The 14,907-nt window shown below is 39.3% G+C and overlaps 1 protein-coding gene across 6 annotated transcripts in view; it reads right to left on the bottom strand.

Moving 5' to 3' along the window:
• Positions 1-14,907, bottom strand: part of PDE1C (phosphodiesterase 1C) — a 540,295-nt gene that overhangs the window by 81,110 nt on the left and 444,278 nt on the right. For all 6 annotated transcript variants that reach the window (XM_024991087.2, XM_024991083.2, XM_024991084.2 and 3 more), the window contains exons 11-14: positions 13,814-13,915; positions 13,156-13,276; positions 3,354-3,435; positions 1,221-1,341 (exon numbers count right to left, since the gene is read on the bottom strand). In XM_024991087.2, coding sequence (XP_024846855.1) covers positions 1,221-1,341; positions 3,354-3,435; positions 13,156-13,276; positions 13,814-13,915 — 426 coding nt within the window. The remainder of the gene's footprint in view (positions 1-1,220; positions 1,342-3,353; positions 3,436-13,155; positions 13,277-13,813; positions 13,916-14,907) is intronic.

The following is a 14,907-nucleotide window of genomic DNA, read 5'->3' as shown; positions in this document are numbered from 1 at the left end:
TAGCAGTACTAGTGGTAATACAAACCATTTAATACTAGTGAACACTGGGTTAGCATTATTGTAGCTGCCATTTCCTCTGTGCTGGACCCTGTTATAAAGGCTTTGAAAGTGAAAGTGAAAGCGAAAGTGAAAGTTCCTCAGCCGTGTCGGAATCTTTTCAACCCCATGACCTATATAGTCCATGGAATTCTCTAAGCCAGAATACTGGAGTGGGTAGCCTTTCCCTTCTCTAGGGGATCTTCCCAACCAAGGGATTGAACCATGGTCTTCTGCATTGCAGGTGGATTCTTTACCAACTGAGCTATCATATACAGGCTTTACGTAGATTAAATAATTCACTTAATCCTCCCTGCAACCTATGAGTATTATAATCCACATTTTCACAAATGGGGAAACTGAGGCAACTTGCCTGAGATGGTACAGTTAAGTAGGAATGGAGTCAGGATGTTTAACTGGCCATATGACTCCAGAGGCTGTACACTTTGACTCCGTTTAATGGTGTTGATAGAGAAGGAAATGGCAACCCATTCCAGTATTCTTGCCTGGAGAATTCTATGGATAGAGGAGCCAGGCAGGCTACAGTCCACGGGGTCGCAAAGAGTCGGACATGACTGAGCGACACACACAACACACAGAATACGGCGCAAAGTGCCAGACTTCTTAGGCGCCAGCACTTCATGATGTCACCACCAAGATTGCCTGTGGGACAGTGTCAGACTCAACTGATGGATGGATGTCAGACGGATGGGTGGAATGATGCTGTGGCAGAAGGTGATTTAACAGTTCAGCTCTTTTTCCCCTCTACTTAATTTTCTTCCTGAACCTAGAAATGAAAGTTTCACTTAAATGATAACTCTGATCCATGGTTCTTTCCTTCTGGAGTATGGGGAATAAGGACTCTCTGGGTACAGCAGGTGAAGTGCAGTGACTGACGATGTTGTGGGCAAAGCCACCAAAAGACAGAATGGATGGGGTCAGGGTGGGGGCAGTACTGGGAACCTATATATCATGACCTGGATCTTGATCACCCCCTTACAGGCCAGCCTAGAGAATACAGAGTGTACAACTTTGACTCCTCTGAGAAAAAGGAAGAAGCAGACACGTCTCATAAGGAGGAGGTAGGGTGAACATGATTAAGAAGTACCACCCCCATGCCTTCCAGAAGTCTGTCCCCATGCACAGACCACCCTGACCCCCAGCTTTCAAGCTTCAACACTGACCTTGAACGCCTCTGCCCGGTGCCCCCAGTTTGAGAGGGTTCATCAATCAGTGGACTCACGATCTTTTCTGTCATGTCTGTGAGCACAGTAAAGGTGGGCTCCACAATGAAATCAATGAAACCTGGAGAGAAACAGCAAAGTTTCAGAGGAACTACATAGTAACTGGGGCCTTTCCAATGTTCCCATGCAAACTGATGAGTTGTAGCTTTCTTTTAAAATTCATCTACATAGGAGAGCCAAATTAGATTAGGAGAGCTTAGGTTGGTCTTAATCATTTAATATAATCCTGGCTTTGACTATCATATGAGTCAGTTCCATTTCCCCTAAATAGCTTTCCTTTAACTTTTTAGTAGACAGTTCAATAAAATGCTTAAAAATGAAAATTCAATGTCTATTATATAAAAAACACTGTGATAAAAGTTGTAACACAACCTGCCTGCCCTTGGAAGTTTACAGAATTCAGTGAGCATAAAAAGGGAAAGGGCCAAAGGAGAAGCCCCAAGAAAAGCCCCTAGGAAGGTAAGGGAACAAGGGTATTTTTCCTCCCACTGTGACAGTTGCAAACAGCATTATGGAGGTTGTGATATTTGAGCTGAGCCCTAAGGCTATTCATTCCAGGTGGAGGGGGTGAAGCAAGGTGACAGGACAGGGAAAAGTACAGGATGTGTCTGGGGAATGACTCGAACTTAGGAATTCTTTTAGAGTCAGAAAGGGAAAGCCTGCGAAGGGTCATGAATCTGTTCAGGGAGGGAGGTTCCAAAGTACCAAGCTAGGGTTAGGGCTTAGATAGGCACTAGAAGCCCCTTAAGATGTTTGGGCAGGATAGTACTAAGACGTTTTCTGCTGTTATTTGGGAGAGTTAATCTGGCAAGATGGATGGGGTGGGAGAAAGCAATGGAGGCTGACACTGGGAAAATCATTTTAGAAGCTTCACTTCACAAAGCTCAAAGACAAAGTAAGGGAGGTGAGATCCAGTGCCATTTTAAGGTGGGCATGTGACGGAGGCATGGATACGTGCACACCAGCAGGTGGTCCTACCTGTAGGTGGAATCTGTCAGAGACTTCCACCAGGAAGGCAGAGAGAACAGAGACAATGGGGGAGAGTGTGACCAGGGAGAAAGATGGTGGACTTCATCTTAGACCTGCTGACTCAAGGTACCAGGGCCACATTTGGATGGAAGAGGGCCAACAGGGCTGGAAACCAAGAGAGGGGTCAGGTCTGGAAATGTTACCTTTGAGAGATCACCATGCTGGAGAGACAGTTGATGTTGGGCTGGAGTGATCATCTCAACAACTCAAAAATACCAAAGTATGCTGTGACATGTCAGGAGAAAATACATGATCTGGGACTAATGGTGGTAACTCATTACACAGTGACATGAAAGGTGGAAGGAAACTAAATGCCAATCAAAGGAGATACGGTGTTTGAAAATATACAAATGCTTACTTGACTTTACAATGACCAAGATAGAAGTGATACTGGCATTTAATACACAGAAGTGAAGGATGATAAAAAATCCTGTAATGAAATTGGCAAGACAAAAGTTGTCCTATACAAGTAGCAAGAGAATAAAATAATAAGAGATAATAAAATAATAATAATGCACATATATTACAGTTATTAGCAGTGAAAAAGTATTCTTTACCCAAAAAAAGGTGCTAATTTTTTTTTTTGAAAGAAAGGAAGGAAAGAAGGCAGGCAGAAAGGAAAGAGATATTTTAAAAGAGCCATTCCTGGCAGTAAGGTCATCCAGGAAATGGTGCTGTCTTGGAAAGTGGGCTACAGGAAGCATCATTGAGAAAACTCTTGGTACTGCATGCAGAATGCCGAGACTGAAACAGAATGGGCTTCCCACCACTAATTCTTGTCATTGCCTTAGGACTGAATCCCCTTTTTCTCTTGGCAGGGAATGATGGAGATAGCAGTGTCACTATCTAATCTTCCCAGGAACCAGTTACATTCCAGGAAGGAGGTTGGGGACAGTGGCTCCATCAACCCAACCAGCCAAAGCCACAAGTACAGCAGCAGAATGGAGCCAGGTTCTAGCCAAAGAATCATGTGGAGCATCTGAGCTTACTTCCAGACACCTGTCTCTAGTTTTTCTCTCCATCAGTGGATTGGCAAACACGTACCTACTTGCGACTGGGCAACCATGGTGGACTTCCGATCACACAAAGGAGAAAAAGGCAGACCCAGCTCTGCTTCTCTATCGCCCTAGAAAAACAGGAGGTCAAAGTAAATTAAGAACAGAAGGCTGAGCCACCCAGATTTTACTTCACAACTTCAACTTCCACCAAGGCCACTGGTCTTTCTTTTCATTACTACAATCACATTATGTAGTAAGTCCTGCACCCTGTTCCTCTGCGTAAAAGACACCAAGAGGCTGAAGCCCTCCAGGGGCCAATCATTCCATCCAACTGCAAAAGTGCTTGCTGTTGTATAGAAAGCCTCATCAGGAAGCAATAGGTCTCCTGAGGAAAATAAGCAAAGCAACGCATCCTGTGGCCGAGAGCCAGCACAGGAGTCAGAATTCTTGTGTGTTCTCCAGTCATCCTACCTGTAGCCTTTCTTGAGCCTGCAGACCCCTCCAGTTGTGGACAGTGCCTGAGACACCAATTCTAACTGGACTGATTTGGAATCATTCCCCGAATGCTACCTAAAGGCATACACAACCGGAATTAAGTGCTTCTGGGGCCTTCCCTGCAGGGCTCAGTGATGATGAAAAGTGGAACAAAAAAGTAGTGGAGTAAATAATTGCTTCTGTTTATCAAGTTAGACAATAATAAGACATGATTCTATGGCCAACATGTTCTCAATCTCACCAAAAGGCAAGACTATCATAAGCACGTGCTATGGAAAGTCTAATTAAAGATGGAGATGATTTTAAAGAACAGCTCTGAACCAGAGCTCAGTACTTCAGTCACGCATCCAGAGGAAAGGGGAAGTGGGTCACGCTTCTGAGAGCCACAAAGTTGTGTTTATTCAATTCACAAGAAAAGATCTGCTCAGGTTAATGGCTACTGACTTTAGCTTGAACCTGGCCTTGCTCCCACCACCTGTGTGATCATAGTAAGTATATTTTTCCCTCTCTACATTTCAGTTTTATCACCTATAAAATGTGGGATAATAATCCCTATGTCATCAATACCAATGACAATTACATGAGAAAATGTATACAAATAAATTCAAAGAACAAGTATTATTTCTCAATAGCTATTTCCACTAAGTGAAGATCTGAGAAACATTTATTGAACTTAATACATCTAACTGTTACACTCTGACTGTAATAAATATCACCAGTTAACTAATAGTAAATAAAGAGTAATAAGAAGCTAGTTCGACAACCAGGTCTAGTTCAAAAACTGAATGTTTTTTCTTTCTAAGGCATGCTACCACAGAGAAAGGAGCTAACTAACACGCACATTTAAGATCTACTGAAAAGAAGGAAAAGGAATGGGCATCTGAGGAAGCTGAATAGTGGGGCTCACAGTGGGTGCTGGGACATCCAAGGGCCTCAGGAACAATCTTGAAGTGGCTTAGTTACCTCGGTACCCTTTTCCTGTATTAACAAACCATAGGACACAATGGTCCTTCTGTTTCCAAGTATGCCTTGCTAAGGGCTGCTCTATCGCTCAAATAGCATGATAAAAAGAACTTACTCCAAAGCTATTTCTATTTGGGCAATACGATGAGAAGGAAGAGTATTACAACGTAAATGTAGTTGTGCAGATGGTTCAGTGGGCTAGCTCAGCCAACACAAATAAAACTCACTCTTATCCCCTATGAAGTGGGGATATACACTGTTTTGTTGGTGTATTTTAATGGGGGTGGCTTAAAAGAACACTAAGTGCTTAACTACTAAGATATGCATTAATTTGAATTTTATTACTGAAAAGTCTAAACATCATTAAGTAACTTATCCTACGGACTTGCCCATACCCATATCACTTACATCCTTTGAATTTAAATAACTACTACTCCTAACTTCTATAAACCTATTTGAAGATAGTGATCCCTGAATTACCTCTGGAGGCAGATACATTTATAAACTCGAAAAAAATACATAGAAATTAATACAGAAGAATGTACTTCTACAGGTGAATCTAGCTTGACTAATACAATATCGTATGACTCCATGAATACTGGCCCTTGTGGAATTATTCATTCACTTTCCTGTTTATTAAAGAGGTCAATGTCTTCCAAAAAAAGGGCAAGAGTCTCAGTTGGCACAAAGGATTTTTTTAGTGAACTCATTTTTTTTTTCAGGACAGTGCACAAAAATATATAACTTTCATTCTTGTGGGAGGGTTAAGATAGCTGACTTAAGCAATCTACATAAGCTATCTACAAAAGAACACAATGAATGCTTGATTTATGAATAAAAAGGTGAATTTGGTTAGAAATACTCAAGTTCCTTTGGCCACTTGGACATCTGTGATAAGCAAGCTGAAGGAGCAATTAGGCAGTTAACTGTTCACAACCTCCCCTTATTTCCTGTCCACATAGCTAGACTACACTTCCCAGAATCTCTGCCAGTTTGTGTTAGACAATAAAACAAGAGGAGAGAGGGTATGTCTCTACCACAGATCTGGCCTACAAAATCTCCTAAGCCTATGTCTTTATGTCCTTCCTTCTTTTGCTGCCTTGATGTAGATAAGCACCCTGGAAGCCATGCAGATGGCAGAGTCTGGGTCTAAAAGCACTGCTTATTGTAAACCATCTTCCAATCAAGAAATACTTGTTGGTACTTTATATGAGTTGGTGATAAAGTTTTATTTTATGTGTGCTGTTTTACATTTCGGGGGCTTGTTTGTTAAAGCAGCTAGCTGTAAGCAGCAAACCAAGCAAGAGAAACAAAGGTTCTTTCTGTATTGGAACTTTACAGGGCAGATTGCATCTCTCAGTGCAAGAGCTTCAAAAGATCATTGGGTGATATCACAAGAGAGTATTTCCCAGTAGAGTGGAGAAAAGGTAATTAACTGGGGAGACAACAAAAGCATCAAGTTGAACAAAATGCAGCAATATATACTCTTCTTTCCCAGGGAAGAAGTTACAAATATGAAGTATGAGCAAATTACTGTAATTCTGGATTTAAGATAAGTATAGTAAAGACATCTTTGCCCTCCCCTCTCAGAAATTATCCTCTCAAAACAGAACAAGAAACAACAGAAACCAACAAATAGCAGGAGAAATCTGTAAACTCAATCAAAACTACGTGAGGAACAACTATCAAATGCTTTGCATATCCAGGAGGGGGTGATATAAGATGCCCAGAGCAAAGACCTATGGCTGCAGAGATCAGATAAAATTTGAAGAACAGAGGTTTTCAAAATTCACTCAGATAGGAAAAATACCCCACATCCATCATGTGGGAAAACCAGAGAGACAGCAGACACTGATGTAAAGAGCTACTCTGAACCCTATTTAGCTTCAAGAAATAGTAAAGAAGAAAATGCTGAATGAGAAAATATACAAGCATGGCAAGAGTATATGGATAACAGACTGTACCATGAGCCGTCCTACAACTGTTGCCTACTGCTGACTGGGAAGAAGTAAAGGTAACACACACACACACACACACACACACACACACACACACACACACACACCCCATGTCATAGAAACCTCATAATAAATCATGCAGCTTCAGTTCAGTTCAGTTCAGTAGCTCAGTCGTGTCCGACTCTGCGACCCCATGAATCGCAGTACACCAGGCCTCCCTGTCCATCACCATCTCCCAGAGTTCACTCACACTCACGTCCATTGAGTCGGTGATGCCATCCAGCCATCTCATCCTCTGTTGTCCCCTTTTCCTCCAGCCCCCAATCCCTCCCAGCATCAGAGTCTTTTCCAATGAGTCAACTCTTCGCATGAGGTGGCCAAAGTACTGGAGTTTCACTTTAGCATCATTCCTTCCAAAGAACACCCGGGACTGATCTCCTTTAGGATAGACTGGTTCGATCGCCTTGCAGTCCAAGGAACTCTCAAGAGTCTTCTCCAACACCACAGTTCAAAAGCATCAATTCTTCAGCGCTCAGCCTTCTTCACAATCCAACTCTCACATCCATACATGACTACTGGAAAAACCATAGCCTGGACTAGACAGACCTTTGTTGGCAAAGTAATGTCTCTGCTTTTGAATATGCTATCTAGGTTGGTCATAACTTTTCTTCCAAGGAGTAAGCGTCTTTTAATTTCATGGCTGCAATCACCATCTGCAATGATTTTGGAGCCACAAATAATAAAGTCTGACACAGTTTCCACTGTTTCCCCATCTATTTGCCATGAAGTGATGGGACCAGATCCCATGATCTTCATGCAGCTTAGAACATTGCTATTCCAGTCTTTCCCTGGCACTTATCTCCTGAAAACTGTTGGTCAAAAAATAATGCATTTCACTCAAAGATGGTAAATAATAATCAAATGAAGGAGAAGGAGAGGAAGGGCAGAGGAAGAGGAGATGGAGGTGGAGGAGGAAGGGAAGGAGGAGGAAGAGGTAGCACTATACCAATACCAGGAGGAAAAAAATAAAACTTACAGAAAGATACTTTACGTGGAAAGAAAAAATGGAAAAGGGAACAGAAAAATAAAAATAACAGATAGGGAACATTCATCAGAAAAAAAAAAAAAAAGTGCCACCAAGTGATGACCAAACATACATACTCCCATGATGGGAAAAAATTCCTGAAATTAAGAACCAGGGCTCAGGGAAAGAGGACCTAGCAGAGCTCAGGGAAGACATGGAAAAGAAAAACAGAACCATCACATAAATGAAGAGTGTAGTGGAGGCAGCACAGAGGAGAGTTATTTTTGATAAAACACATTAAGAGACATGGAATTTAGGAATGAAAAAAAAAATACCACTCATCAGAGAGTTACAAGACAATTTAAAGGAAAATAACAGAGAAGAAAAACAAGAGAGGAAACATACAAATAACTGTATTTCCTAAAGAAGGAAGCAAATGGAAAAGGAAATCATTAAAGTTTTCATCAGTGGAACTTGAATCTGTACAGAAAAGGAACACACCAGGCCCCAAGAAAAACTGTTATAGAGCAATCATTATTGAAATATAGCCTAGTAATGTCACTGGGCTTCAAAGGTAAAGAAAAAATTCTTAGGGCACATAAGCAAAAATATATACCGCCTAGACATGAAAATAATTCTAGCATGGCCTCCAACCTCTGCATAGCAACATTCTTAGGTGGAAGACATTCGAACAAAATATAAAAAAGACCTCAGTTCAGTCACTCAGTTGTGTCCAACTCTTTGCAACTCTTGTAAAGAGCACGCCAGGCCTCCCTGTCCAACACCAACACCCCGAGTTTACTCAAAGTCATGTCCATTGAGTCAGTGATGCCATCCAACCATCTCATCCTCTGTCATCCCCTTCTCCTCCTGCCTTCAATCTTTCCCAGCATCAAGGTCTTTCCCAATGAGTCAGCTCTTTGCATCAGGTGGCCAAAGTATTGGAGTTTCAGCTTCAACATCAGTACTTCCAATGAATACTCAGGACTGATTTCTTTTAGGATGGACTGGTTGGATCTCCCTGCAGTCCAAGGGACTCTCAGGAGTCTTCTCCAAACCACAGTTCAAAAGCATCAATCAAAAAAGACCTCAGGGAAAGGAAACTTGATTCAAAAAATTTCTTACCCAAGCAAACTGTGACCCAAGTATAAAAGCAGTAGAAAAACTTGTAAACACACAGAAATGCGGCTTTTAGCACTCCTAGAAGACACCACTCAAGGAACAACTTTGACCAACAAATAGATGAATGAACCAACCATGGCCAAAGTGCCAGCACTAAGTAGAGCCTAGACAAGAACAACTGGAAAAATTATGCTTTTGCCAAACTTGTTTATTTTCCATCTTCCTGGGTCACATTGTTTTTGGTGTATATTTTGGAAACAGCATATAGTACATGAGATAGAATGCTCACTTAGAAAATAGAATTTAGAAATAATACAGCCAACAAACAGTAACAAGGAATTAGTTATGTTATGAAAGAAAAAGGGGAAAAATGTTGGGAAGTACTGAATAAGCACTAGCTTTCGTGTATGTATAGATGGGGGTGTAAATATACCATTTAAACCTGATACATATAAAGGAATAGAGCTATACCTAAATGACAAAGGTACAGACTACAAGAACTAGCTGTTGGGGAAGAGGCAAGAGGAAGTAGAAGCCTGCTAATTTCAATCAATACTATCTAAATAAATAGAGGATATAAAGTTTGCATTACCAAGTTAGCCAATATTAAAACTAAAAACATAATATAAAACTTCCAAGTCATCAGAAGAAATAAATACATAATAAGCAGATGGTACAGCCAATATAGTGAACAATTTAAAAATAAGCCACAAAACAGAAATCATAATGTAAAATATGATAGTACCTAAGAGCAAAGATTCCTGTCATATCAACAAATGTTAATACGGTTAATTTCAAATAATAACAGAATCTTAGATTGGCTCATTAAAAAACCCTCAATTATAAGCAACATTTAAAAGACACATCCAAATAAAAGTGTCTCTGAAAGGTTAGGGTAAAAAGTTAAAAGTAAAAGTTTAGAGTAAAAAGACAAGAGTCTGTTCTTAAAATGAGCTGAATGTGAATTCTAGGTAAAGCATTAGATAAGACAAAGAAGCAGGCTTTATAATGATAGAGGATTCAATAAACTATGAAAATCTAGCAATTATGAATATCTAAGAACCAAATAACACAGAATCAACATTCAGGAAGCAAAAACTATACTACATAGAAACAGAAAATAATAATAGAAACACCTGTCAGCCCACGAAACATCACATTTTAAAAAACATATAAAATATCTAAACAACATAATTGATAAGGAGGAAGAATATGCCTGGTGTTTTATACTTGGCAAGTAGAAGATAAACTGACTTTTCAAGAGCCATGACCATTCACAAAAATTGATTTTTTTTAGTAGGTGAAAAGCAAATTTCACCTACTAAATAAGGCCCAAACAATGAAAAACTCTCTGATCAAATTTTGATAAGTCACAAATCAATTACAAAAGTAGAAAGCAAAGGAAACTACCACTGGGAAAATCACATAAACAAACACATCCATTTGAAGCAACTCTTAGTAAAGAAAAATCAAAACCTAGACTAGAAAATGTTTAATGAAGATGATTGTGAACACACTGCATATCAGAACCTACAAGATTCATGATTAACAAAAAGATAAATCCCTAGCCTTATATTTACTAATATTGAACAGGAAGAATGAAAATAAATGAATTGGACATCCAACTTGGGGAGTTAGCAAAAGAAATGAATTAATAATAATCAAGCAGAATAAATAAATTAATAAAAATGAAAGCAGTAATTTATATCATAAAATAAAAAAGAAATAATCAAATATTCAAATGATCAGCTAATTTTATACAGAAGAGAAAAGACACTGGTATATGAAATAAACAAAAAATGGGAAAATGACCACAAACAGAGAGGAAATTAAAAGAATTGTAGGTGATGTTTGCAAAATATAAAAATATACAGCAATACTTAGGAAATGAATCTCCAGAGTTTCTCAAGATGTATTTACCAAAAAGGCAAACTCACAGTTTCTTAAAGTCAGTATTTCATTGAAAAAGACCTGAGGCAGAGGCTTGGATTTTGTAAAATATGGTTATAAAACTGAAGACGTAACTTACTCTTTCAGCAATGCATAGAAGGTCTGGTCTATCAGCATTGAGGCTATGCCGTTATTTTGAAATATAACCCAACATCTAAATGTAATTTTTTCAAAGACTCTACAGTCCCATTGAGATTTCCCATTTGAACTGTCCAATTTAAAATCTATAGTTAAGAGCTAAGGCAACATTTCTCCTACAAGGGTTACTTACTATGGCTTATGGCATCTGGGTTAAAATATTAAGTCAATAAAAATAATTTACTGAATCATAATTGCTAAAAAAATAGTTCCAGTCCAGTGAGCTAACATTTTATTCCCAATTGGCAAGAAATTCAATATGGTTATTTTCATATTGCCTCTGGTACATTTTCTTTCAATTCAAGATTATGTTTGTGCAAATAAGGTTTCCTTTAGTGGGAAAAATGTCCACGTTTAAGTAATTTCTTATATTCACTTTCTCACAATTAAAAAAGGGACCACTTCAATAACTCAAATTTATGAGTTAACTATGATTTACCTCTGCTGCTGCTAAGTTGCTTTAGTCGTGCCCGACTCTTAGCGACCCCATGGACTGCAGCCCACCAGGCTCCTCCACCCATGGGATTTTCCAGGCAAGAGTACTGGGGTGGGTTGCCATTGCCTTCTCCATGATTTACCTCTAGCTTCAAATTAAAATTACTAGTTTATAGTGGGTGTATTACAAAAGCAATGATCAAAAAAAGCATATGATAATGAAAGTGGAGCTTAATATTAGAGAAGTAATTTCTGGAAAAGTGGCTCAAAATTAACTCTCAATTAAGAATGAATTTGGAGTCATTCTTGTATATACAACATGGCCACACCTGTAAGGAGTGTTAGTTCCTCTCACCCCTTGGGTTCCCCTTGAGAACCACTCTGTGAGGCCAAGTGTCGACCATGTAAGAAGACAGCCATATGCTGAATAAGGAACCTGCTGGCATACTCAGAACAGCTTAGTGGGGGCACACACGTGTATATGTGTTGGACAGAATGTTGGACAGAATGTGCACTCATGGGCAGAATGAAGAAAACACTTAATGTGGGACTCTAAGGAAAAAAGGCTGGTCCAACCTTCCTTTAAATCCCCCGATATCCCCCGAAACAAGTCACAGATAAGACCACTGGGAACCAGAGCAGTCATTTCACTAGTCCCAGCCCACAGAGCAGCTGGAACAAGAATTCCAATAGAGGGGCTTCTGAACTTTGCTTAATGTACAGTTAACTCTAGTCCCACATCAACACCAGATATCGTGTGCAGCTTCAGAAGGAAAGAAAACGAACACAGAAATGCCTTCTCTAATTTCTCTATTCAAATGAGAATCCTGAGAGTAATCCTAAGAATAATTTGCTTCCAAAAATCTGAGTAACTGGTGAAAGGGTATATCTCTTGTCAGTTTAGGGGACAGAGTTGAGACTGATTAATATGTAATGTTTTATGGAACTTCAGAGGTCTCTGAATCTGTACTGTAACCTCTCTCAGTACATTAACAAGAACTAATGAATTAACCATATGAGCTTGAATTAACTGTAGTTCCAGTCCCACAATCTACATGCCATCTTGCCTTGAACCTCAGGACCTCACTTCTCAAAGCAGATACTTTAATGGCAGCTCTTCTTGAGATGAGCTTCGTGCACATTGCCTGGGTTTGAGAAGACAGTAGTCTTGGTGCTAGGTATTTAGTTACCGTTTTATTTCTATACTTCTATGCAGCTTAAAAAAAATTAAAGCAGTGTATCCTCGTTAAAGACTGATTTTTCTTGTAGAAAACACTACTGTGTATCTTAGGATATAGTAAGTTTAAATATAATTGGGACAGTAGCCTCAAATAATTTTCTGAACTCAAATTGCTCTAACTGGTTTTGGAATTGGACAATATGGGTTTGTCTGCTAGAAAGGAACAGCCCAGTCAATTGTAACAGAGAAGCAGGTTATAGTGACTGCCATTTGGTCACCCCATTAGGAAAAAAAGTAAAAGCATACCTCAGATGATATTTTGACAAAAAATTGCCACAAGAAAATGTTTTTCCCCCCAAGCAGAAATGCATAGGATAGAGATACCATAACATTCTGAGAATCAGAACGTAGGTGAGAGTCAAACACCATATGACCAGAAGGCCAAAAAATAAAAGCTGTGAACCATCCCTTCAAAAAGAAGATAACTGTAATCACAACAGTCCTGATCACAGTGTTGCTGAAATATAAAAGTCAGGCTATATCCACGGGTGACACCAGTGGGGGGAACAAAGCAACACGGTACCTGTCTGAAGAACTCCTCCAGGAGTGACATGGTCCAGCGATGGTGGAGCTCCCACGCTTTTGCTGGATGGCTGATGTCTGCCGTGTGCAACATCAAGGATAATGCTTTTGGCTTTTCAATTCTGTAAACCCAAAGGATGCAAACGCATAATGACCAAACTCACAAAATCTCAGTAAGAGTTTTTTAAATACCACTGTTTTAAAAAAATTCCCTTCCATTCTCCCATCTCAAAGCCCACTGCTGCTGAACCGGGGGGAAATTATCCTCCAACTGGGACATTTATCAGCGTGGTCTCCATGTTTATTGAACTGGACACCTCAAAAACTGACTCAAAACCATTTCTGGAATATCTGCCATCACGAAAAAGACAACAAGAATCCAAGAATCACTCATTGACCTTTATTTGTTGCCTCTGCATTGAAGGAGTCTTTTAAATTCTCACTAGGGCAAATTGTTACTGGCCCTATTATATATTTTAACCCTGATGAGAAATATCCATGATAGGTAATATTCTCACGTGCTCTCCTCCAAGCGTCACTACATTATGAGACCATTTAATAAAGTTATATTAAAAGAGATAAACTTTAAAGGTACAGTGACATGGACAAGTAGGAGGTCAAACACCTATAAAAACACATGAGGTTACAGGCTCACTCACGCTTCTGGCTGTTGAAGAGCAGTCTTCATTGCTTTGATTTGCTGAAAATGACAGGACATATCTGTGGCCATCACCATCTCAATTACCAAGGTCCGAAATTCCCTTTCAGAGATACATCACAGAGGAAAAAGGGTGGAAGTAAAAAATAGAAAGTAAAAATTAGTTTATTCTTTTCCAGTTCTAATCAAAATCAGTTAATTAGTTGTGACATTTCAAATCTAATGAGTCTTTTAGGTAGACTTTTATGAGAAATAAAGATTAAAGATGAAGGACATCACTTATTAGGAACATATGTGGAATGCACATCATTGGAAAATTAATTCACAGGAAAAATTTCAATGAAACAAAGTATAGGAAAGCATTCCTTTTTGCACTGAGCTCAAGATTTGAGAAAAAATTAATTTGAAATTAATCCTAGGAGAGTAACTGATAATCCATGGTGCACACGGGATATAGGGATCTTACTTTTTTTAAATAGACATTTTTAGAGCAGCTTTAGGTTTACAGAAAAATTGAGAAGATAGTACAGAGAGCTCTCATACACCCCTTCTCCCCTACAGTTTCCTTCATTACTAACCTCTTACATTAATGCTGTACACGTGTTATAATTGATGACCAATATCTACACTTTGCATTCACTCCAGCCCATGGTTCGCCTGAGGGACCATTCTCATGTTGCCCAGTTCTATGGGGTTGGACAAAGCATCCACTCACGTTCCTATCATCAATAGTATAAGAATCGTTTCCATACCCTAAAATCCCATATGCTTTGCCTATGCTTACCTTCTTGGCCTTGAACCCCTGTCAAACACTGATCTTTTTACTGTCTCTAAGAATTTTATTGAAGTAGAATTTGCATAGAATAAACTACTTCCATATAGGCTGCACAGTTCAATACATTTCAGTGTGTTGTGAATAATTTCTCCTACTCCTGTCGCTTTTTTTTAAACCAGTACCTTTCAAAGAGAAGAAGTTTTACATTTTAAAATAATTATTTAAGGTTTCATGCATTTGGGGTCCTCTCTGAGAAATCCCTCACACTGAAAGGACTTTTCCTCTGGAAGTCCTATCATTTTAATCTTTTATTATGTTTA

The sequence above is a fragment of the Bos taurus genome, chromosome 4 (genome assembly GCF_002263795.3).
Source record: "Bos taurus isolate L1 Dominette 01449 registration number 42190680 breed Hereford chromosome 4, ARS-UCD2.0, whole genome shotgun sequence".
Lineage (NCBI taxonomy): Eukaryota > Metazoa > Chordata > Mammalia > Artiodactyla > Bovidae > Bos > Bos taurus.
The sequence above is the reverse complement of the archived record's forward strand: the minus strand, read 5'-3'. Positions and strand labels throughout refer to the sequence as shown.